Source organism: Rousettus aegyptiacus, unplaced genomic scaffold, assembly GCF_014176215.1.
Source record: "Rousettus aegyptiacus isolate mRouAeg1 unplaced genomic scaffold, mRouAeg1.p scaffold_m13_p_9, whole genome shotgun sequence".
NCBI lineage: Eukaryota > Metazoa > Chordata > Mammalia > Chiroptera > Pteropodidae > Rousettus > Rousettus aegyptiacus.
Genome location: NW_023416312.1, coordinates 21,520,777 through 21,546,020, shown reverse-complemented (window position 1 = coordinate 21,546,020; position 25,244 = coordinate 21,520,777). Strand labels below are relative to the sequence as shown.

Sequence of the window (25,244 nt, the reverse complement as noted above, 5' to 3'; positions counted from 1 at the left end):
ACCGTAGTTCAAGCCAGCATTGTCTCTCATCTGGAACAACTACGAGATCTCATAACTGGTCTCCCAGCTTCAACTCTCCCCCACCCTCTACATTATTCGAAGTAGTGAGTCACCGACAACATTCAGGGGAATTTATTCTACTTAATATGCAGTATCAGAAACTTGACCTTTAGCCTTGGCCTGAAATTTTTCAGTCCTTCTATTGAGGTAATTTGGGGTTGGGGCATCATGTTACCTTAATGGAAGAAAGGGCACAATTGAGGCCAAAAACTGTATTTAGACGTTTTGTAAGGGCAACACGCATGTCCAGCATGGTGACAACCCACCTCACCCCATCCCCATACACCACATTGTTTATAAGGGGAAGGTTAATTTTGTGTTTTCCAGGGTCCCACGCAATTCCTTCTCCCTCCGTCCATGGAGATACCGAGCTGCATGGGGATGGGGCATGGGTGGCTGGAGAGAGTCCTTGATATCTGTTCTAAAGCCTAAAAGGTGAGGGCTCTGCACATACCAATTCACCAGAGACCTTTATTTATTAAGGAATCAATAACTTTATTGGGAGAAATGGCAAAACTTGAAGGCTTAATTGAAGATTTCGCAAGGGCAATATTGCAATATAAAGGCTCGGCACGGTGACCAGGGAAAGTCGCCCATGGCCATGGGGAAGGCAGTCCAGGCTCAGTTCTTCTTGCCATTGTCACCCAGGGTGAGCTTGTCAAAGAGGTACTCGGCCAGGCCGGATTCTGGGGCTCCCATCTTGCGCAGGTTGGTGATATGGTCTCCCAACTCTTTGATGAACTTCACTTGCTCATCCAGGTAGTGATGCCTCAGGAAGTCACACAGGTGGGCATCCTTCTTCTCAGTGGCCAGCCAGTGCAGATTGAGCAGGCTCTGGTTCACGTCCATCGCCAGGTGCAAGGCGCACTCCATGACCCTCACCCGGTCGTGCCAGCCGTGCATGTCAGGCCTGGTGATGTCGCGCAGACGCAGGTGGGCCCCGCGCTGGTTGTGCAGCCACATGAGCCTTTGGGCGTACTCCGTCTCCTTGCTGGACTGCTGCTGGAAGAACTGGACGACGTGCTTCAGGGCCGCGTCCTCGCGGTCGAAGTAGAAGGCCATGGCCTCGTACACGTAGGAGGCGTAGAGCTCCAGGTTGATCTGCTTGTTGACGGCGGCCTCACAGTCGGGGTGGTAGTTCTGGCGCGCACACGACGGCGGCACGGTGGTCATGGTTGGCAGTGCGGGCGACGCAGACACCACGGCCCACGCAGTGAGGAAGCTGGGGCTGTGGAGCGGGCTGCGGCGGCGGGGCCTCGGGGCGTCCCAGGAGTAGGCGACCAGGGCGGCCGGACGAAGTCGGGCTCAGCTGCCGGTCCGCGGGCTGTGAGGTAAACCGGAAGTGACGGTTACTTACCCAGCAGTGTTTGCTTGAGGCGATGTGAGGGCAGGAGGGGGTCCGAGGGGGCCGGCGCCGTCCGCGTCTTCCAGGTTCCATCCGAGCCTGGGCGAACAGCGGGGCTCAGTGCTGAGTGTCTGGCATATATAATATTTTTCAATGTTATTCATGAATATAGGTGCAACCACTTTGATTTAGTCACCTGCATGATTTCTTTGGGGAACTTATTTAAATATTGTCCTAACGTGGTTGATTCGTTAAATACAGTGCTTTTGCGGTATCACTGGTTATATTTTACTATCACAAAGCTTTATTGGAATGACTTCAACGTCCATACCAGTGACAGTTCTGATGACCTCCTCACTCAGTTCCTAGACCTTATTAACTCCAGGGATCTCTGTTTTTCTCCTTCTATTCCTGATCAAGTTCACACTTCTCTGATGGCAGAGCCTCACCTCCAAAGTCTCGGTGATTCTTTCCACTTCTCCATCTTTCGCAGACCAAAACAAAAACAAATAGGAAACTTCCATCTTTCCCCACTTACTGTCCCAAGCAAGTAAATACAAGATATTGCATACATATATATGGAAATTAAAAAGAAAAAAATATTTCTCACAATTCAAGGATATTATGGTGGAAGAGATAAGACCAATCTAGGTATTTATAATGAATTCACTTGTGCATCAATTCAACAACCATTTATATACTCCAGATATATGTCGGACCCTGTGTTTGACTCTGGAGAAACACAGAAGAATCAAATGTGGTCTCCGTTCTTAAGGTACAAAATGGAGTGACAGAGGTAGGTTTCTGGTCAAGATGACAGGTCCCAAGGGAATGAGCAGAAAAGACGTGGTTATTTAAGATGTGAAAAAGAACTTCTGGAGGAGCTCTGTCACCTTCGGCAAGTCAAATTAAGACTGATGGCGGACAGGATGGGTTCACAAAGGGAGCTGCACCTTTGACTTTCAAGAGGGAAATGTGTTGACAAAGTTGGGACTCACTCACTCAGGATCATTTATAAACAGCTCTACCAGGAGGAAGAGCAGTGAACCAAGCCATCTATCTATCTATCCTTTAAGACCCACCAGAAGAAGAGAGTGCTACTGCCAGATGGGAAAGATGGAAACAGTGGAAGCGTGTCAAGGAGGAGGACAGGCACAAGTCTAACCTGGAGACTACATCCCGGAATTCGGAAACAAGAAGCTTCAAGACCAAATGGAAGGGGAGCTCTCAGGGGGCCAGCGCGGCAGAGAAAATTTTTGCTTTGGCCAGCTTAAAGGTCTTTGCAAGGGGCCAGAGAACCTTGAAAATGTATCGTTCCTAGTAGAAAAATAAAATTCAACCCTTAGTCTATTTTATTAAAAAGCTAATGGATGCTTTCAAATAAAAGTCAGACATATATATATATTCCCATGGCTTTGATTAATGTACCTTGTTTTTGAGTCAATTCCTCTTTGGAACTTTATATTATTTTATAATCAGTGTTTATGAAGAAGGTAAAGGATCAAATCACAGTATAAACTTATCTAAAGAGTTTAGAGGCATTAATTGTTGATTCTTTAAAGAAATAAATTAACAACAATGTCTATCAAGTTTGTTTTAATGATAGCATCACACACCGGAGATGGATAAGGATGACATGATCAATTTCTTTTTTTTTATCAAAGCATATTTTATTAATGAAGTAATTCTTATAGCCAGATATAAGATAGACAATGTACTGGATATCTTATAAAAAAAATCTTAGAGAGGCCCATTTACATAGGAAGGTCTGCTTTCTAGCATGGAATTTGAACCAATTCTAAGTAGTTTGGTTTTGACATACTCCCTTTTTGCCTATCCTACATATTCTTCAAATCTTGGAGACAAGGTCCACTAGGGTATTCCTACTACCCTAAACACACTGCTGAGAGTAAACTCTCTTTAGTTTACTCTTCATCTCCAATCGCTCAGAATTCTTTCCATTTTTTCCCTTTCCTTCTTATCAAATTCCACTCCTTTAGTGTAAGTCATCACCTAAGCTAAGCTTTTGTGAAAGTCGTTTGGAACAAATTCACATTCGTGTGTAAATCACTGATAGGCACAATCCTTCTAGAAGGATCTATGGTCTCAAAGTAATATCTTTGTTAACCAAATAATCTTATTGGTAGAATTTCAGTCAATATGTCAAAGAGAAGTGAAATAAGTCAAGGTGGGGGCAGGGGGTAAGATATTTTAAATCTTGTTCAAGATTCTGTCTCCTAATCTGAGAGGAGGGACCTCAGCCACAACGTCTATAGAGTCTGTACCAAAGATCAGTACATGTGATTTTCAAGGACATTTTTTTCATGGGTTGTAGGTTTATTCATATGAAAAAATCATAGAATGATGTTTTTCAATTATAATTAGTCACATATCTAACCAATAATATTCATTAAATTTGCTAATTAAAAAGTAAAATTACATAAAATTTTAAGCATCAGACATTTAAATTTTTTTTTCTAACTTATCTCCTCCTACACTATCAAAAAGATCATAGGATGCTATCGTGGTCCGAAATGGGAGATTTGTCAGCAAACAACACTCAACCATATGAAAGTCTGAAGAGAAGGAGATTCTTTCCTTTCAAATTTAACCTCATTTGGCTGGGATTTTCTCACCAGAGTCTTCCTATTTTCATGATCAGTTTCTCAATGAGATAATATTGTTTTCCATATTTGCTTAACACCAGTGTTTAGTCTCAATATAATTCTAGACTTTCAAACTGTCCTTGGGAAATTCCACTGTAGATTTCACTGTAAAAAATCTATTTAAATAAAAGAGGTCTTGATTTTGTAGAATGTTTTCTTGTTATATTACTAAGATTATTTAATAATTAATTTATTCCTACAATTTTACTCTACGAATATTTAAAATAATAATGCCGAATGCTTATATGTGAACTAAAGGTGAGGGTAGTGTTTCTTAGATATTTCATCCCTCATTATCACCTCCTAGGAAAATATGTAATGGTATAATATATATTATAACTAAGATAAACCTAAGACTTAAATCCAACTTTTCTAAGTGAAAACCAACAAACAAGCATGAGCCGGGAAATATACATATATATAAACAATAGCATTCTTTCCAGTTTTTCGAGAATGAGGAATATAAAACTAAATACAAACACAGAATGAGAAAACTTCAGAGCAGATCATGTCTTTAAAAATATGAGTATAGGACCATAAAATTAAATATTTGTGGTCAGTATTTGTATTAGTCATGGTTCTCCAGAGAAACAGAACCAATAGGAGGTACGTAGCTATAGCTGTAGGTATAGATATGAAGAGATTTATTATAAGAAATTAGATCATATAATTATGGAGGCTGACAAGTCTCAAAGATCTGCAAACCGGAGCCCCAGGAGAGTTGATAATGATGTAGGTCCAGTTCAAAGGCCAACAGGCTTGAGAACCAGGAAGAGCTTATATTTCAGTTTAAGTATGAAAACAAAGCAAAACAAAACAAAACAAAAAGCCAGTGTTCCAGATGGAAGGCAGTCAGGCAAGAGGAATTTCCTTTTACTCAAGGGAGGTCAGCCTTATTGTTCTGTTCAGGTCTTCAAGCGATTAAATGAGGCTCACCCACAGTAGGGAGGGCAATCTGCCTTAACCAACACAATTTTTTTTAAGCAAGATTTTTTTTTCCAGTTTTGAGACCTAATTGGTATTTAACATTGTACTAGTCCAAGGTTTACAACATAACAATCTGATATATGTATAATGAAATAATCTCCACATGAAATAATGTTCAGTTAACATTAATTATCTCAACGTAGTTACAAAATTTGTACTCTTGTGATGAGAACTTTTAAAATCTGTTCTCTTAGTAAACTTCCAAATATATATTATGGTTAACATAGTCACCATGCTATACATTACATTCCCAGAACTTATTTATCTTATAACTGGACATTTCTACCTTTTGGCCACCTTCACCCATTTCCCCCACTCCTCACCCCACTTCTAGCAACCACCAATCTGTTCTCTGTAACTATGACTTCAGTTTTTTTAAGATTCCACATTTAAGGGAAATCATACAATATTTGTCTCTCTTCGTGTGACAGCTCATTTAGCATAATGCCCTCAAGGTCCATCCATGTTGTCACAATTAGCAGGATTTTCTTCTTTTGTACGGCTGAATAATATTTCATTGTAACATATTTACAACGTATTCTTTATCCATTCATCCATTGATAGACACTTGTTTTCATGTCTTGGCTATTGTAAATAATGTTGCAGTGCACATGACAGTGCAGGTATCTTTTTAAGATAGTTATTTCATTTCTGTTGGGTATACACCCAGAAGTGGAATGCTGGAATCCACTTCTGGTAGTTCTATTTATATGAATAATAGTTCATAGTATATTTGGTAGTTCATAGTAGTATTTATAATGAATATATGGTAATCGTATTTATTTTTGAGGAACCTCCATACTGTTTTCCATAGTGGCTGCACCAATTACATTCCCATCCACAGTGCACAAGAGTTCCCTTTTCTCTGCCTCCTCACCGTCATTTGTTATTTCTTGTCTTTTTGATGATAGCCATTCTAGCTATGTGAGGTGATGTCTCATTGTAGTTTCGATTTGCATTTCCTTGACGAATAGTTATGTTGAACATCTTTTCATGTACCTGTTGACCATTTGGATGTCTTCTTTCGAGCAATATCTATTCAGTTCCTCTATCCACTTTTTAACTGAATTGTTTATGTTTGTTTGCTGTTTAGTTGTAAGAGTTCTTTATTTATTTTGGATATTAACCCCTTATCTAATATGCAATTTACAAATATTTTCTCCCATTCTGTAGGTCACCTTTTCATTTTGGTGATGGTTTCTTTTGCTGTGTGGAAACTTTTTAGTTTGATATAGTTCCACGTTTTGTTGTTGTTGTTGTAGTTGTCGTTGTCGTTGTCTTTGCTTTTGGTGTCAAATTCAAAAAATCATCTCCAAGATGATTGTCAAAGGTTTTACTGTCTGTTATCTTCTAGAAATTTTATGATTTCAGGTCTTATGTTCAAGTTTTTAATCCAATTTGTGTTGATGTTCGTATATGATGTAAGATAGAAGTCTGATTTCATTCCTTTCCATGTGATTGTCCATTTTTCCAGCACCATTTATTGAAGAGACTTTCCTTTCTCATTTCATATTCTTACCTCTGTTGTCATAAATTAATTGACCATATATGCATTGGGTTGTTTCTCACCTCTCTGTTCTGTTCCATTGATCAATGTGTCTGTTTTTATGCCAGGTTTGTAATACAGTTTGAAATCAGGAATTGTGGCACCTCCAGCTTTGTTTTTCTTCATCAAGATTGCTTTGGCTAGTTGAGTTCTTTGTGGTTCCATATAAATTTTAGGATTGTTTTTCCTATTTCTGTGAAATATGCCATTGGAACTTTGATAGGGATTGCAATGAAGTTGTATGTGGTTTGGGATAATATGGACATTTTATGTGCATAGAATATCTATACATTGGCTTGTCATTTTCAATTTCTTTCACCAATGTTTTATAATTTTAAGTACGCATCTTTCACACCCTTGTTAAATTTAGGATTAGAAGAGGTAAGGAGGACCTATCTACCATCTGGCAGGCACTGAGCTGTGAACAAACTCTGTCTCTCTTGGACTTCAGAATAGCAAGTCTATCAAATGGGACCGTTTATATAAGTAAAATTGACAAGCATTAGTGGTCCCATTTTACACATTAGGAAACCAAGATCCAACAGGGTAACTAAATAGCCTAAAGCCATATAGCTAGTGGCAGAACTAGAAGTAAATTCCAGTCTCCATAACGCAAAATAACATTGTCACTTAAAGATACAAGTTTTTTTTTCAAATGTCCATGACTATTTTATAACTGTCAATTTGTACTTCTTAATCCCTCCCCCTTTTTCACGGAGCCCCCAAACCCTCTCCCATCTGGCAACGGTCAAAGTGCTCTCTGTATCTATGAGTGTTTTTCTGTTTTCTTTATCTTGTTGTTGTTTTTTTTTAGATTCCTTTTTTAGATTAAGTGAAGTCAAGTGGCATTTGTCTTTCTCTGTCTGACTTATTCCACTCAGCACGATACCCTCTGTGTCTATCCATGTTGTCGCAGATGTAAAGATTTCATTCTTTTCTTTATTATTTATTTATTGTAGATGGCTGAACAATATTCCATTGTGTATATGTGGCTGCTCTTCTTTATCCATGCGTCTACCGATGGACACCCAGTTTGCCTCCTTATATTGGGTATTGCAAATGTTTACATATATTGTAAATGATGCTGCAATCAACGTATGGATTCGCATGTCCCTTCGGAGTATTATTTTGGGCTTCTTTGGATAAATAACCAGAAGTGGGATGACTGGGTCCTTCTTTATCCAGTGTCATAGCTTGTGTTGTAAAGTCTATTTTGTCTGGTATAAGTATTGCTACCCGGCTTTGTTGTCGTTGTCTCCATTTCCATGAAATATCTTTTCCCATCCCTTTACTTGACAGCCTGGGTGTGTCTTTCAATATGAAGTGAAAGAAAAAGAAAACAACAACAACAACCTAGAGCAGCAGGTCTATCATTTTCTTGGGAAATCTTTTTACTGAGAAATAATTTCTTTCTACCTATAGCCACGAAGACAAGGTAATAAGCTACCTCTTCTCCACATCGTGCAAGGAGAAACTGGAGGGCACGCTGAGGTTAGGAACAGGCTGGTTTTGAGGTACACTCTGAGCAGACACAGGTGGTCACATTCTGGAATGAGGCCACGGCCCAAGTGGGACCAGCAGCTCCCTGCTACTCCAACGCCTCAACCCATCCTCTAACATTAGCTGCCCTGGGCTTGGAGCTGGCTGGGCCATGCTCTGTCTATGCTCTCATTCTGCTGAGCTCATCTGGTCCCATGACCTCAACGCCCTCTATAGTTGATGTCTCCCCTATGAGTATTTCCAGACCCGAGATCCCACCTGAGCGCCAGATTCATTCTCCTGGCTACCCGCATGACATTTCCACTTGGACATCTAACGGGCATCTCAGATTTTACAGGACATGCCTTACCCACCCATCTACCCAGCTGTACCCTCTGCAAACATCCCCAGATTGATAAATAGCACTACCACCAACCCGGTGTTTGAGACTGAACACTAGATCCTAGATTAATCCCCCATTTTCCCATCCTCACCCCTGGTCCATAAGGAAATCTTGTCAACTCGTCCAATCCATCTGGAATTTGTCTACAGCTCTTGAGTTCCTCAGTCAGGCCACCATGGCCTCTCACCTGGACCAGCTATAATATCTCCTAACTGGTTTCCCAGCTTCAAGTCTCCCCCACCCTCTGCATTGGTCAAAGCAGTGAGTCACTGACTTAACATTGGGGGGGGGGGTGGGGTGGAGGAGGAGTTATTCTACTTAATATTCAATAGCAGAAATTTGACCTTCGGCCTTGACCTTATCTTTATTCAACCCTTCTAATGAGGTAATTTGGGTGTTTTTCCTACCATGATTCCGGAGTAGGAGAAAAAAAAAAGAGTACCATGGAAAGGAAAACAAAAACCTGTATTTGGATGTATTGTCGGGGCAATAAGCATGTTCAGCATGGTGACCTAGGATGTCACTCCCATGTCTATGGGAAAGTCAACCTGAGGCTCATTGCCCATTATTACTGTTTCCCAGGGTGGGCTTATCAAAGAGGCACTCTACTATTCAGACTTCCAAAGCCTTCATGTCGCTGCCCAGCAGCGACAAACTAACATTTGCATCATTTCATGAGCTAAACTGTTTCAGGCAAAACTGGAAGACGCCTTTTATTTTAATCCTGTCCAATCCCATCCTTCACTTCTTCCTTAGGGGCAGCCAGTATCATGAATTCCCTACTACATTCTTATACCTTTACTATGCACAAGCACCCACATTCCCCAGGGCCCCTGACCACCTACCTCACCGCACCCCAATCTACCACATTGTTTGTAGGGGGACGATTGATTTTGTGTTTTCCAGGGTCCCACGGAATACCTCCTCCCTCCATCCACGGAGATCCCGAGCTGCATGGGGGTGACTGAGGCACGAGTCGGAGGAGAGACTCCTGGACACCTGCTTAAAACTTCAAAGGTGAGGGTTCTGCGCACACCGATAAAGCAGAGACCTTTATTTATTTAGGAACCAGTAACTTTATTGGAAGAAAAAACTTGTGAATATTTGCAAGGGCAATACCGCAAGATGAATGCTCGGCTTGGCCGCCACCGGAAGTCGTGGCTATGGGGAAAGGCAGTCCAGGCTCAGTTCTTCTTGCCTCTGTCACCCAGGGTGAGCTTGTCAAAGAGGTAGTCTGCCAGGCCAGCTTCCAGGGACCCCATCTTGCGCAGGTTGGTGACATGGTCCCCCAACTCTTTGATGAACTTCACCTTCTCGTGCAGGTAGTGACGCCTCAGGAAGTCGCACAGGTGGGCGTCATTCTTGTCGGTGGCCAGCTGGTGCAGATCAAGCAGGCCCTGGATCACGCGCTTCTCCAGGGTCAAGGCGCACTCCATGGCCCGCAGGCCATTCTCCCATTCCTGTTGCTCAGGTTTCCTGATGTTGCGCAGGCGGATGCGGCCTCCACGCTGGTTCTGCAGCCACATCAGCTTCTCCGCGGACTCGGCCTCCTTGCTCGACTGCCGCAGGAAAAACTGGCCGAAGTGCTTCAGGGCCGCGTCCTCGCGGTCGAAGTGGAAGGCCATGGCCTCGTACACGTAGGAGGCGTAGAGCACCAGGTTGACCTGGTTGTTGATGGCGGCCTCACAGTCGGGCTGGTAGTTCTGGCGCACACACAGCGACGGCGATGGCGACGGCGGCGGCGGCGGCGGCGGCGGGGTCGTCATGGTTGGCGGCGCTGGCGCGGGGGGCAGAAGCCCAAGGTAGCCGGGAAGCAGGAGCTGCTGGGTGGGCGGCAGCGGATGCGGGGCCTCTGGGCGTCCCAGGGGTGGGCGACCAGTGAGGCCAGAGAAGACGTGCTGAGGTAGTAGGCCGCGCTGGCCGTTAGCTCTGAAACGGGCCGGAAGAGGAACGCCGTTACTCCAGCGTCGTGGCGGGAGGGGGAGGAGGGGAGTCTGAGCGGGCCGCGTGTCATGGACGTGTTCAGGTTCCATCGGAGCCTGGGTGGGGCAGGGAGAGTCTGCCCTGAGCGCCTGACATCTTAATGAGTTTTCAGTTTTCCAATGATATTTCTGTTTCGCTAGAACTTTATCTGCCCTCTAAGGTCTCCTTCGGCAAGTCAAATTAAGACTGATGGCGGACAGGATGGGTTCACAAAGGGAGCTGCACCTTTGACTTTCAAGAGGGAAATGTGTTGACAAAGTTGGGACTCACTCAGGATCATTTATAAACAGCTCTGCCAGGAGGAAGAGCAGTGAACCAAGCCATCTATCTATCTATCCTTCAAGACCCACCAGAAGAAGAGAGTGCTACTGCCAGATGGGAAAGAGGGAAACAGTGGAAGCGTGTTAAGGAGGAGGACAGGCACAAGTCTAACCTAGAGACTACATCCCGGAATTCGGAAACAAGAAGCTTAAAGACCAAATGGAAGGGGAGCTCTCAGGGGCCAGCTATAGTAGAGAAAATTTTCTAACTCCCACTCTTACTTATTTGATGTCAATATTTTCCACACTTGCTCCAGAGCATGTTTTTAAGAAATTAAATATGTTTTGAACAGAAGTTTCTTTTGTTTTTCTATTCAATTACATCCTTCAAACCCCTCTCTCCTGTGCAGTCACTATTACTTTGAGGGTATAGTTTATATTTCTTGTCCATTTTTCGAATTTTTACCATCTGTGCATGTGTAATTGTTTCAGATGTGTTTAATCTTTACAGAACTGTTTTACTGTGTTATACGATTATTTTCTACAAGTTGTTTTTTGGGGGATACTTATTTCTCCATGTATATGCACATAGCCTTGGCGTATATATTTTCACTGATTTATATTATATAATTTTATAACTATACCAACTATTGTTAATTAGAAATACCTATTCCCAAGGTAACCCTATATTTAATAAATTAAAGTCTCTGGAGATGGGTATCAACCATCAGTATTTTCTCAAGTCTCCTTGTGATTTTAGTGTGACATGGAGTTTGAAGATTTGTACCCTACCCTAGGAATTACAGTTTTACTAGAAAGATTAAGGGAGTATATATTTTTTTATGAAAAAAAAAAAGGATATATTGTAGAACAGAATGGAAAATTCATGGAGCAATCAAGTACCTTGGTTAAGGTCTCTCATTTGATAAGTGATAGAGAAAGGATTCACATCAAGACAGTGGTTGCTTATTCTCCTCTGCTATTTGGAGTAGTTGGTTTGAAAGTGTTGGTAGCCTTGCTCTAGTCCAGTAGTTCTTAAAGTGTGGTCCCCTAACCTATAGCATCAGCATTGCCTATAAACTTGCTAAAAATACAGATTATCAGGCCTCACCTCAGGCCTTCTGAATCAGAGACTTTCAGGTAAAACTAGCAATTTATGCTTTAACAATAAGTCCAGGTGATGTAGGTGCACCCTGAAGTCGGAGAATCACTTTTAGTCTCTTAATTTTAAAACCTATCAATTTTACATTTACTAATAATTTTAGTGAATATGATTATACCATTCCTGTCTCGCCCTTTCCTTTTTACTAACTATGGACAAACTTTATTTTATTTTTCTCTTCCTTTTCTTTTATTCTCACTAGAGGTATTTTTAATATTCATCTTAGTTGAGATCTTTTACTACATGGCAGCTTTGACCATACTTAAAATGTTTAGTCTCAGAAAGAAGATACAGCATCTGGATTGCCAAAGTAAGGCATGCCTCTTTTGAACTAGGAAATATATAAGGCCCTGAGCATGTTAAATGCTGAAATCTTTCTATAAGACCAAAACTACCTTTATGTCTTATGAAATCATCTCACTTTTAAAATATTTTTATGGGTTGGAAAAGGTGCTCTTATTTAACAATCAAACTATAGTAATTAATTATTGCACAATATGATGACATCTGTGAATGTTGTTTCAGTGTTTTCTTAATATTGTGTCAAATTGCTATTAAGAAGGTTTGTATAATTATTTAAGATTCTTCTAAAGGTATGTAGAGTAAGCTTTCTTTCTGAGTAATTTTATATGACAATTGCTTATCACTTTGGTTTTATGGTTTATATTATTTGTTTGTAACATAGCCTACAAGCTGAACAAGTGTGTGTTCCTCAGTCTCAGCAGATACAAAACCCTGGCTACTGTATAGTAGCAAATTTAGCAGCACTCTGTATGTTTTCAACAATAAATAAATAGCTAAATAGAAAGGCTAATTGGGAAACAAAAGGAGCCACGTGAAAACTTGTGAAATGCTCTCTAATCTTGACAAACCCGTAGATATAGAGAACAAGCTGATGGTTGCCAAAGGGGAGGGGGAGCATGGGAATAAAAAAAATGCCCTCTCCATTAAACCCTACCCTTTCATATTTTTCTCATGCAACTCTTTCTCTTCTCAGCACTCTAAGCATCCTGTTTCCTGATGTTTTCCACACAGCCTTCTCTACCCTACTCACTTCCTGTACCCAGTCCTAGATTCCCTACATACTTGTTCTGTGATCTTGGACAAGTTATTTAACCTTTCTGAAACTCTATTTCCTCATCCCTAAAGTATAAGTAAAGCATTTAACACATAATTTCTGGCACACAGTAGCAGTCAATAAATGGTAATTCTTATCCATTTCTGTCATTGTTATTATTTCTATTATTAATGATAGAATTTCAGGTATTTTATGATATATTTGTTTGTGGCTTTCTCACAGCCTCAAATTAACCATGTCGGCAAACATCACGTAGGCTGGCCCCAACTGGTGTTCCAAGGATGAGTAGAAACTGTCTGTCCCTTGGTGTAGGCAATGAGTACAGGCAATAATAAAGTTTATTGAATATAGACAATTTTAAATAATAATAAAACTGAGTAAAACCTGTTTGTATTTTATTATCACCATGCACAGCAAAACAGTGCAAGTAATAAGCCTTCCCACAGGAGCAGACATTCACACTGTCTGGCCTTTGTACAACACTGGGTTGGCTTTGAGGCATAATATTGTCTTTTTTCCAAAACAACTTGAAAATATTCTGAAGGATTCTGATAGTAAACTAAGCCCACTTTAAAGTTCAGAAACAAGATCCATTATCGATTTCTCAATTTGGGCTAACCATGAAAGATTTTGATAATTATTAATGGTTTATCTATTTTTTTTAAAAAAAAGTTAGTACTAAAAATTATTCTCTGAAAAAATATCACTTTTCTTTGAAAAGTCCAACTTTTGTGTTTTTAAATAAAGTTTTATTGGAACGGAGTCACACCCATTTGTTTATGTATTGTCTGTGACTACTTTTGTATTACAATGAGAGAATTAGTAATTGTAACAGAAATCATGTGGCAAGTCTAAAATACTATCTGATCTTACAGGAAAATTTGCTGACCCCAATCTAGAATAAATATATGTATTATATATGTTATTATATATATAATTAATGCCATTCTTAAGTTGAAAGAAAGATATTACATGTTTATATACAGAATAAAATAGATATTGCAAATTAAGAAAATTATTTATTTAGACCTTTATGAACCATTTTTAAATCTGCCTATTGATTTTAATATTTCGAAGGTCAAACATTCCTGAGGCATACCATCAGGTCTTAGAGTCACTGCTGATTGTAATATCCCTCCATGTGATGATATTCAGAATTCCACATGACTCCAAAATGTGGAAGTTAAATGTGAAGTAAATGCAGCCTGAACATGATGAAGAGGGACTAACTTTCTTCTCCATTAAAATGGCTAATTAATTAAATTAGATATCAACCAAGGTGAGTTGGCCTTCATAATATTTTTTAAATGTTTTAAATTACATGCCTTTATGTGGAGCCTGCACGTGCTATGTTATCACAGTCCTCAACATTCCTTAGGAAAACCTTGACCCATTTTACACATTTAAATGACCTTCTTGATCCAGGTGGGCATTTAAGTTTGTAACCTTTCAACAAAAAGGGGATTGCTCCCTGATGTAACTACAGTTTATAAATTAGTATAATATTTTCATGAAAATTATTAATTCTTATAAATAAGGCTATTATCATTTTGTTTGTGAACCACCAGAAATTAACATTAACATTAAGTTTGAGAATAACAATATTTGATTTGTCGCAGAAGATGGGCATGGGTCTGCAATGAAAGCAGTTTTCAATGGCTTCTTCCCACCCCACCCCCTTAATCACAGTTCATCATCTAACAATCTTACATTAATTCACACAAACAGTTCTATGTCAAATATACTCTGGTCTGCATTTTCTTAAATTTAGATTTTTCAGGTTTCAGATTTCTAGAATATGACTCTGATATAAGATTTCCCTTTAACAGAATAAAAATTAACTTTTAAATCATTTACATGAGATTTTTTTATGCATAGTAAGCAAACATCAATATGCCTTCCTTAAGTAAACTAAGGGTGAGATTATTCAAGATGTAAAATCTCATTTCTTTTATGGAATTTAAATTTGAAGTACATCTTCGAAAGGTAATAGAATGTAGTTCATTTAAAATAGTACTATATTGGATTAAAAGGAAACATGGCCGAGTGAGAGATGTCCCCAGATTTCTCCCCTTGAAACAACAAGAAGCTGAACATCTAAAGTTCAACACCACCAACAAAAAAAAAACTCAAACTGCACACCAGCAAGTCTGAGCATGGGATCTGTGCATAAGAGCTACCACAGGTCAGAACTCCAGGTGTCAAGCAGTGGACTGGGAGAAATAAAGAAGCTGCCACTCACAGCCTCTGGAGCCCCCTGTATGGATAGAGGGAGGGGAAAAGGTCCATCGAATTACCTGACCAGCAAGCAGCCAGCAGCAGGGCCCAGTAATCGGGGCAGAAAGCAGAGAAGCAGATGGGAGAAAAACAACAGTTGATTTTTACTGGCCGCACTTGCAAAATTGAGGCAAAGCTGCAGCCCCCAACCCCCAACCCAGAGGGCCTTTCCCCCACCCATACCCTCTGAGACCAAACACCACGGAACCCCCAGGGAATCTGAGCAAAAACTACTGTAACTGTTCCTAACACTGACATGGAATGAAACTGAGGGTGCATAATTAAATATCTACGAGTGAGCATAATTAAATATCTACGAGTGAACATAATTAAATATCTATGAGAAAATAAAGACATTGTATAAAGGCACTATTAAGGCTTTAAATAAAGCAGGGATACAAGAAGCTTAGATACCACCTACTAGAAACTAAAAGAAAAATGCTTTCTTTGCAGCAGGCTAAGAGAGACTTTTATATAATAAATCTTCTTTCTGGAAAAAAAAGTGGAATATACTTCCATTAATGCCAAGGAGGAGAAATAGTCCATTAAACACCATGAACAACCAAGGTGACAAGGCATCTCAGAAAGAAAGAGAAAAATCTCCAGAAAATAAGCTTACAGACATAGAAATATGCAAATTAAATGACAGATATTCAGGATGGTACTTCTGAAAAAACTCAGTGAGTTCCGAAATGAGTGATATCAACAATTTCAGGAATTGAAAAAACACCTAGATGAGCAGAGCAAGGAGATAGAAACTCTCAAAAGGAACCAAATAGAACTTCTGAAGATAAAAAGTACACTACGAGAGTTGGAAAATGAAATAGCAAGTTTGGGAAAAATAAGCTTGAGCAAATGGAGGAAAGGATCCGTGATATCAAAGACAGAAACATAGAAATAAATCAGAAGGAAGAAGAGATAAACTGAAGGATGTGAAATAATGAAAGAGAAATACGAAGTCTAGCTGATACCATCAGGAGAGGAAACATAAGAGTAATGGGCATGCATTATTGAAGGTGAGGAAAAGGAGCAGGGACTAGAAAGGATTTTCAGATAAATAGGTGACGAGAATTTCCCAAATCTAAGTAATGAGCTGGAGCTTGGAATTTAAGAAGTTAACAGAACACCCAAATATCTCAACCCCAAAAAGCGTTCACCAAGACACATCGTATTAAAATTATCAAAAATCAATGACAAAGAGAATTCTCAGGGCAACCAGGGAGATGAAAGCAGTAACTTATAAAGGAAAACCCATCAGATTATCCTTGAACTTCTCAGGGCAGACCTTACAAGCCAGAAAGGAATGGAATCAAATATTTAAACTGTTAAGTGAAAGGAACTACCAGCCTAGAATAATGTATCCAGCTAAACTCTCCTTTAGATATGAAGGAGAAATTAAGACCTTTCCAGACATACAAAAATTGAGGGAATTCTTCACTATGAGGCCTGCACTACAGGAAATACTGAAAGAGGTCAGCTCACCTAAAACAAAATGACAAAACACACACACACACACACACAAACACACACACAATTAGGATTAAGTGAATATCAGGAAAATGGAAGCAAGGGGAGTGCAACCCTTATTAAGAACCCTTACTAATAATAAGAGAATTGCTATAGCAAGATAGTAATGAACGTTCAGCATACATAGGGACAAATTGAGATAACAATGACTGAAAAGGGGAAAATTCAAAGATCTAAATTTGCAAAGGGGAAAAGAGATAAGGCATGCACAGGAGAAAATGGATGACTGTATATATATATATATATATATATATATATATATATATAGAGAGAGAGAGAGAGAGAGAGAGAGAGAGAGAGAGAGAGACTGTGTGTGTGCGTGTATATATATATATATATATATATATATATATATATATATATATAAACTATCCTTTACATATTCGTAATAGTAACCACATGACAAAGATTCAGAACTGATGTACATAAAACAAGAAGGACAAGAGGGAAAACCCACAAAAGCCAACAAAAATAAAGAAAACAGGAACACATGGACAAAGAAGCAATGGAAACACCAAGCTACCAGAAAGCAAAGGATAAAATGGCTGTACGAAGACCTCATATTTCAATAATCACCCTAAATTTAAATGGATTGAACTCACCAATAAAAAGGCACAGAGTTGCAGAATGGATCAAAAAACAGAGCCCAAGCAATTGCTGCCTCCAGGAGACATGTCTCAGCTCCAAAGAGAAATATAGACTCAAAGTGAAAGGGTGGAAACTGATATTTCAAGCAAATGGCATTGAGAGAAAAGCAGGAGTAACGGTACTAATATCGGACAAAATAGACTTCGAAATCAACAAGGTAAGGAGAGATATGGAGGGACATTTCATAGTGATAAAGGGAATCATGCACCAAAAAGACATAACACTTATTAATATCTATGCTCCCAAGGAGGGAGCCCCGAAATATTTAAAACCATTACTAACAGAACTAAAGGGGGAAACAGACCAAAATACTATCATAGTAGGGTACCTAAGTACCCCACTGTCAGATATGGACAGATCATCCAAACAGAAAATCAATAAAGGAATAACATCCTTAAATGACAACATTAGACCAACTGGACATAATTGACATTTACAGAGCCTTCCATCCCAAAACAACAGCTTATACATTCTTCTCTAGTGCACATGGAACATTCTCAAGAATCAACCACATCCTGGGACACAAAGATAACCTCAACAAATCCAAGAGGGTTGAAATCATACCAACCATATTTTCTGATCATAATGCTTTGAAACTAGAGATCAACTGCAAAAAGAAAGCATGAAGAACCACAAATACATAGAAATTAAACAACATTTTACTGAAGAATAACTGGGCCAGAAAAGAAATAAAAAGAGAAATCAAGGGATACATAGAAACAAATGATAATGATTGTACAACATATCAAAACATTGGGGACATGGCAGAAGCGGTCATAAGAGGAAAGTTCATAAAATTACAGGCCTATCTCCAAAAACAAGAATGAGCCCAAATAAAAAAAAAAAAACTTAATGCTTCATCTTAAAAAACTAGAAAAGGAAGAACTAATGAAGCCTAAAGTCAGCAAAAGTAAAGAAATAATCAAAATTAGAGCAGAAATAAATGAAATTGAAAACAAAAAACAATAGAAAAAATAAATGAAAAAAAGAACTGGTTCTTTGAGAAAGTTAATAAAATTGACAAACCCCTGGTTAGACTCATTAAAATAAATGAGAAAGTACACGAATTACAAAATCTGGAATGAAAGAGGGAAAATTATGACTGACATCGCAGAATACAAAGAATCATACAAGAATACTATGAAAAAGTATATAATATCAAATTAAAAAACTTAGAAGAAATGGACCAGTACTTAGAAAAATACAACCTTCCTAGACTGAATCAAGAAGAACTGGAAAATCTAAATAGACCGATCAGCTGTATGGAAATTGAAACAATCATCAAAAACCTACCAAAAAGTAAAAGTCCAGGACCAAATGGCTTTACCAGTGAATTCTACCAAACATTCAAAGATTTAATACCTATTCGCCTCAAACTCTTCCAAAAAATCAAAGAATAGGCAATACTTCCCAACACATTTTATGAGGCCAATATTACTCTGATATCAAAACCTGGTAAAGATAACACAAAAAAAGAAAACTACAGACCAATATCTCTCATGAACACAGATGCAAAAATCCTAAATAAGATACTAGCGAACTGAATACAGCAATATGTTAAAAAGATTATACACCACAACCAAGTGGGTCATTTCAGAGGGACAGGGATGGTTCAACATACACAAATCAATTAATATGATACACCACATAAACAAATTAAAAAATAAGAATCCTGTGATCATATCAATAGATGCAGAAAAAGCCTTTGACAAGATACAGCATCTATTTATGATCAAAACACTTAACAAAATCAGTATGGGAGGAAAGTACCTTAACATAATAAAGGCCATCTATGACAAACCCTCAGCCAACATTATACTTAATGGTGAAAAACTAAAAAACTTTCTAAGATCAGGAACAAAGCAAGGCTATCCATTTTCACCACTGTTATTCAATATGACTTTAGAGGTCCTATCAAGTGCAATCAGACAAGATAAAGATATAAAAGGCATTCAAATAGGAAACTAAAATTCAAACTGTCACTATTTGCAGATGACATGATTCTCTATATAGAAAACCTTAAATATTCCTCAAAAACACTGCTAGAAACAATAAGCAAATACAGTAAAGTCTCTGGATACAAAATCAATGTTCAAATGTCCATAGCTTTTCTATACTCTAATAATGAAGTGTCAGAAAAAGAAATGGAAAAAATAATTGCTTTTGCAATAGCAACAAAAAGAATAAAATACCTAGGAATAAATTTAACGAAACATATGAAGGATCTATATAATGAAAACTACAAGACCCTATTAAAAGAAATCTAAGAAGATACAAAGAAATGGAAAGATATTCCATGTTCTTGGATTGGAAGAATCAACATAGTTAAAATGACCAATATTACCTAAAGCATTATGCAGATTTAATGCAATCCCCATCAAAATCCCATTGACATTTTTTAAGGAAAAAGAACAAAAAATCATCAGATTTGTATGGAAGCACAAAAGACCCCAAATTGCCAAAGCCATCCTGAGAAAGAAAAACGAAGCTGGAGGCATCACTCTGCCCGACTTCAAATTATACTACAAAGCGATAGTAATCAAAATGGCATGGTATTGGGAGCAAAACAGACACATGGACCAGTGGAACAGGATCAAGAGCCCAGAATTAAACCAACATTTATATAGGCAAATAATTTTGAACAACAAAGCCCAAAACATACAGTGGAGAAAGGAAAGCCTCTTCAATGGTGCTGAGAAAGCTGGAATGCCACCTGCAAAAGAATGAAACGAGACTGTTTATCACCGCACACCAAAATCAACTCAAAATGGATTAAGGACCTGAATATAAGACCTGAAACAATAAAATGCATAGAACAAAGCATAGGAACTAAACTTAAGGACCTTGGACTTAAAGAGGATTTGATGAATTCGACCTCAAAAACAAGGGAAGTAAAAGCTGAAATCAATCAATGGGACTACATCAAACTAAAAAGCTTCTGCTCAGCAAAGGAAACCATCAACAAGTTAAAGAGACAGCCATCTGAATGGGAAAATATATTTGCAAGCAACACCTCCGATAAAGGCCTAATATCCAAAATATACAAAGAACTCATATGATTTAATAACAACAAAAAAGCAAACAATCCAATCAAAAAATGGGCCGAGGACATGAACAAGTTAAAGAGACAGCCATCTTCCTAGAGGACATACAAATGGCCAACACTTCTCCCTAGAGGACATACAAATGGCCAACAAATATTTGAAAAGATGCTCAACGTCGCTAAGGAAATGCATATCTAAACCACAATGAGATATCATCTCATACCTGTTATAATAGCTATAATCAACAGGACAAGTAATAACAAATGTTGGAGAGGATTCAGAGAAAAAGGAACCCTCATACACTGCTGGTGGGACTGAAAATTTATAGTCACTATGGAAAACAGTATGGAGGTTCCTCAAAAAACGAAGAATTGATCTACCGTATGATCCAGCCATTCCTCTACTGGGTATTTACCCCCAAAACTTGAAAACCCATATTTGAAATAATATTTACACACTGATGTTCATAGCAGCATTATTCAAAGTGGCCAGGACATAGAAGCAAGTGAAGTGTCCTACAATAGATGATTGACAGAAGAAGCTATGGTACATATATACAATGGAATGTTACTCAGCCATAAGAAGAGATGAAATACTGACATTTGCAATAACGTGGATGGACCTCGAGATAATCATGCTAAATGAAAAAAGCCAGAGAGAAAAAGTCGAAAATCACATATCACTTATATGTGGGATATAAGCCAAAATGTAACAAATGAACAGTGCAAACAAACAGAGACTTATGGACATGAACTATAGACTAGTGGTTACCAGAAGGTAGAAGGTAGAGGGAAGAGAGGGTAGGTAAACAGTTAAAGGGCATCAAATATAGGGGGTTAGGGGGAGGATGAAGTGAATAAAGGGGATCAAATATATGGTAGCTGAAGGAAACTGGGCTTTGGGTGGTAAATACACAGTAGAATATACAGATGTCAAGTGATAATGTACACCTGAAAATTATATAATTATATTAACCAATGTTACCCCAATAATCTTAATTTAAAAAATAATAATATTGTGATAAGTTTGCATGGTGACAGATGATTACTAGAAGTGGTGTGGTGATCACTTTGTAAGGTATAAACATGTTGAATCGCTATATTTATATACCTGAAACTAATCTAATGTTGCATACCAACTATACTTGAATTAAAAAAAAAAGAATAAATGATTAAATGGATTTAAACAAAAACATATGTTCAGACCATAATTGAGGAATGATATCTAATCTGTAATTTGTGTATTGGAGACTTTTTGTGATAACAAAAGAAAAGCTATGCTTGATCAGAATTGCGAAAAAAAACACCTAATGTGGTATGGTGAAGTATTTAGTACTCCTTTTGAGGATTTTAAGAGAGATATATATCATGAGCATTTGGAGAAAAAGTAAAATAGAATGGTATGAAATTTAAGAAAGAATCTAAATTTCAGTATGGTGGCTATGACCCACCATTTTTAATGATGGAGATCAATGATAAGAATGTGATAAAATATTAGATGATTAAGAATTCTTTGGTGACTTTTGAGAGGGTAGCTTAACAAATTCGTGGAGACTAAGGAAATAAAAGTAAATTATATTTTCTCTTCAATCCAAGATAGAGAAAAAGGGACCAAAGTTACCCTCTGAAACAACCAAAAACCCTGGGAAAAATCTAAGACAATATTTTGTAAGACACTGGACATTAGGCAGAAGAGATTAACCCCTGAGAGATAGGAAGTAAATGAGGCGAGCCCTATGATTGTCCCAGATTATTCACCAAATTTCCAGGGCGTGGATCAAGGAGGAGGAACCCAAACAGAGATCAACAGTCACTCTAAATTTAGGAGATGAAGGTAAGGGACTTTGGAGAACATGGTGGGTAGAGTTCTCAAAACTGGAGTGGATGCTTTTATGCAGAGAGAGAAACTCCAGAAATATTAGAGCCCCACCCCTATCTCAATTGTTCAGCTGATTATTGATCTGCTCACACTTGTGAGGAAGTTACTTGAAGCCAGAAAAGGAACCATCTAAAAAGATTATAAGTAACAGTGACTTGCACTCATCCCAGGCCTGGAATAGTGACTGTTCCTGTCAGCAGGCTAGAAAACATCAAGATTCACAGGCATTGGATAGTATACAAGGAAGGGTCCTGCCTGAGTAGTGGGGAATAATTAACCATAGGTTGAGCACTACTCTGTTTCTACCTATTAAATCTTAAAGACAGCATTTGCAAGCAACTTAACAGCATCCAAGAACAAAGGTAAAAATTATTTATAAAAATACAAAGCTATCTGGCACCTCTCCATCTAAAATTCACAATTTTTGGCATCCAATAATAATAGTGAAAGAGGCAGCAACATGCTTCTCATAATAAAGAGATCAATCAATCAGAGCCAACCCAGAATCAACAGATGTTAGGATTAGCAGGAAAGAACAACAAAGAGTTGTTATGTCTATATTCTAATTGTTCAAAAATTAAGTAAAGACATGAAAAATCAAACTAACCCAAACTTCTAGAGATGAAAGTTTCAAAGTATGAGATGAGAAAACATATTATAAGGCATTCATGAGATTGGATATTGCAGAAGAAAAGATTATTGTACTTGCACATTTAGTGAGAGAAATTATCTGAAATGAAACATAGAGGGAAAGCATATATAAATGAACACGGCATCAATTAGCTATACAAAACTTCAAGTAACCCAATATATGGATAATTGCAATCTACAAAGAATAAGAGAAGGCAGGACGAAAAACAAATTTGAAGAAATTATGGCAGTGCCACCCCCAAATTTGATGGAAACTACAAACACACAAATTCAAGATGTTCAACAAACCCTAAGCACGGGAAACATAAAAAAGGACACCATGGCACATTATAATCAATTTGCTCATAAACAATGATAAAGAGAACAGCTAGAGGAAAAAAAGATACATTAAGTATAAACAAACAAAAATCAGGGTGACATTAGACTTCTTGTCTAAAACAAAACAAAAAAAACAATAGAGCCATACTTGTTAAAGTACCAAAAGAAAAAAAAAACTTATCATCCTAAAATTCCATACACAGAGAAAACCAAGTGGAAGTATTGCTCTATATACAAAGAAGTAAAGAATAATAAAACTGATAATTACATAGGTAAATGTGTGAGATTTGTATATGTTAAAATCTATTTATGAGTGTTAAGCAAAAGTAATTTAAAAAGTAGTATAAAGGTTATAAAATATATACAAACTAATGAATATCAAAATGCTATAGACTGAATATTTGTGTCTCCCCCAAATTCATATGTTGAAACCTAATCTCCAATATAATAGTATCTGGAGGTAAGAACTTTGGGAGATGATTAAGTCATAAGGGTGTTGTGAGAAATGCCTGCAGTTCTGGTGGGATGCCTAGTGCTTGGAGCAGCACCGTCATCAGAAGCACATGTGGACTTACACAGGACACATTGCAGGGAAGGCACACATGCCTGATCTAATAGATGTGGACTTGCACACAAGGATGCATTGCAGGGAGGGTGCACACGCCTGACTTATTTTGAGACGTCTTGCTCTAGGGACAAGGATAACACGGTGACTAGAACAAGAAAAGATACTTAAGAGGAGATAGCTGAGAACACAGAGGTGGCTTTGAGACCAGATCTGGGAGCTAGCTGTAGTTTGTATCCAGCTAATATCTACTGACCTTAGAGTAACAATTGCTTAATTACAAAGCCAGCATTATTGTAGAAATTAATAAAAGGCCATGGATACAGGGGTGGGGGATGCTAGCATTGCCATTCATCCCCTCTCCCTTATCCATGTCAGTACAAGCATTTCCAGACTCCGACTCTTCTTCCTAACTGTCTCTGCAACATAAGGGTAGAGCCCTTATGAATGGGATTAGTGCCTTTATAAACGAGGCCCTAGAGAGATCCTTTACTCCTTTAGTCATGTGAGGACCCAATAAAAAGCTGATTGTCTATGAACCAGATACCAAAGCTGCTTACACCTTGAACTTGGACTTCTCAGCCTCCAGAACTGTGAGAAATATATTTCTGTTGTGTATAAGCCAAGCTATCTAGTCTATGGTGTTCTGTTATAGCAGCTGGAAAGAAGTAAGACAGAGCTTGTTACCAAGAAGTGGGTGTTGCTGAAACAAAATATGAAAATATGAAAGTGGCTTTGGAATTGGGTAATAAATAGAGACTGGAAGAGTTTTGAGATGTATATTGGAAAAAGCCTACGTTACCATGAACAGATCATTAAAGGCAACACAATAATAGATCAAACTTGGGTGGAGAAATCAATCAAATAGAAAACAGAAAAAAACATTGGGAAAAGTCAATGAAATAAAAAAAACTGTTTCTTTAAAGAGATCGAGAAAATGTATTATTCTCTAGCCAGTCTGATTTGGGGGAGGGGGGGAGGATACAATTTACGAAAATCTAGAATACTTCATGGCAATAATTTTGAAAATATAGATAAAGCACGTTACCTGAAATACACAAACTAACCAAACTCATTCAAGAAAAAGCATATAAACTGAATATCACTATATCTGTTAAAGAAATTAAATTTATAGTTTAAAAGAAAAACAATTCATGCCTAGATGGCTTCTCTGGTGACTCCTACAAAATATTTAAGGAAGAAACAACACTAATCCTACACAAATAGTTCCTGAAAATGAAGAGGATGGAATATTTCCCAAATTATTCTGTGAAGTCAGCATTATCCTGACAATAAAGCTAAACAAAGGAATTAAAGAAAGAGAAACCAGATATCCCCCATAAACATAGATGAGAATATATTTTGGA

General features: G+C 38.2%; 2 protein-coding genes across 2 annotated transcripts; both read right to left on the bottom strand.

Moving 5' to 3' along the window:
* Positions 1 to 681: 681 nt before the first annotated feature.
* Positions 682 to 1,233, bottom strand: LOC107510239 (ferritin heavy chain-like). The gene has a single exon (XM_036226814.1). It carries the CDS (start codon positions 1,231 to 1,233, stop codon positions 682 to 684), a length of 552 nt encoding a protein of 183 aa, XP_036082707.1.
* An 8,327-nt stretch (positions 1,234 to 9,560) lies between these two features.
* LOC107510237 (ferritin heavy chain-like) lies at positions 9,561 to 10,310 on the bottom strand. The gene has a single exon (XM_036226813.1). The coding sequence runs from the start codon at positions 10,250 to 10,252 to the stop codon at positions 9,671 to 9,673; it is 582 nt and encodes a 193-aa protein (XP_036082706.1). The 5' UTR covers positions 10,253 to 10,310; the 3' UTR covers positions 9,561 to 9,670.
* Positions 10,311 to 25,244: the final 14,934 nt, after the last annotated feature.

Coding starts and splice junctions, on each gene's coding strand:
- LOC107510239 (XM_036226814.1), bottom strand. CDS start 1,233: ATGACCACCGTGCCGCCGTCGTGTGCGCGCCAGAACTACCACCCCGAC.
- LOC107510237 (XM_036226813.1), bottom strand. CDS start 10,252: ATGACGACCCCGCCGCCGCCGCCGCCGCCGCCGTCGCCATCGCCGTCG.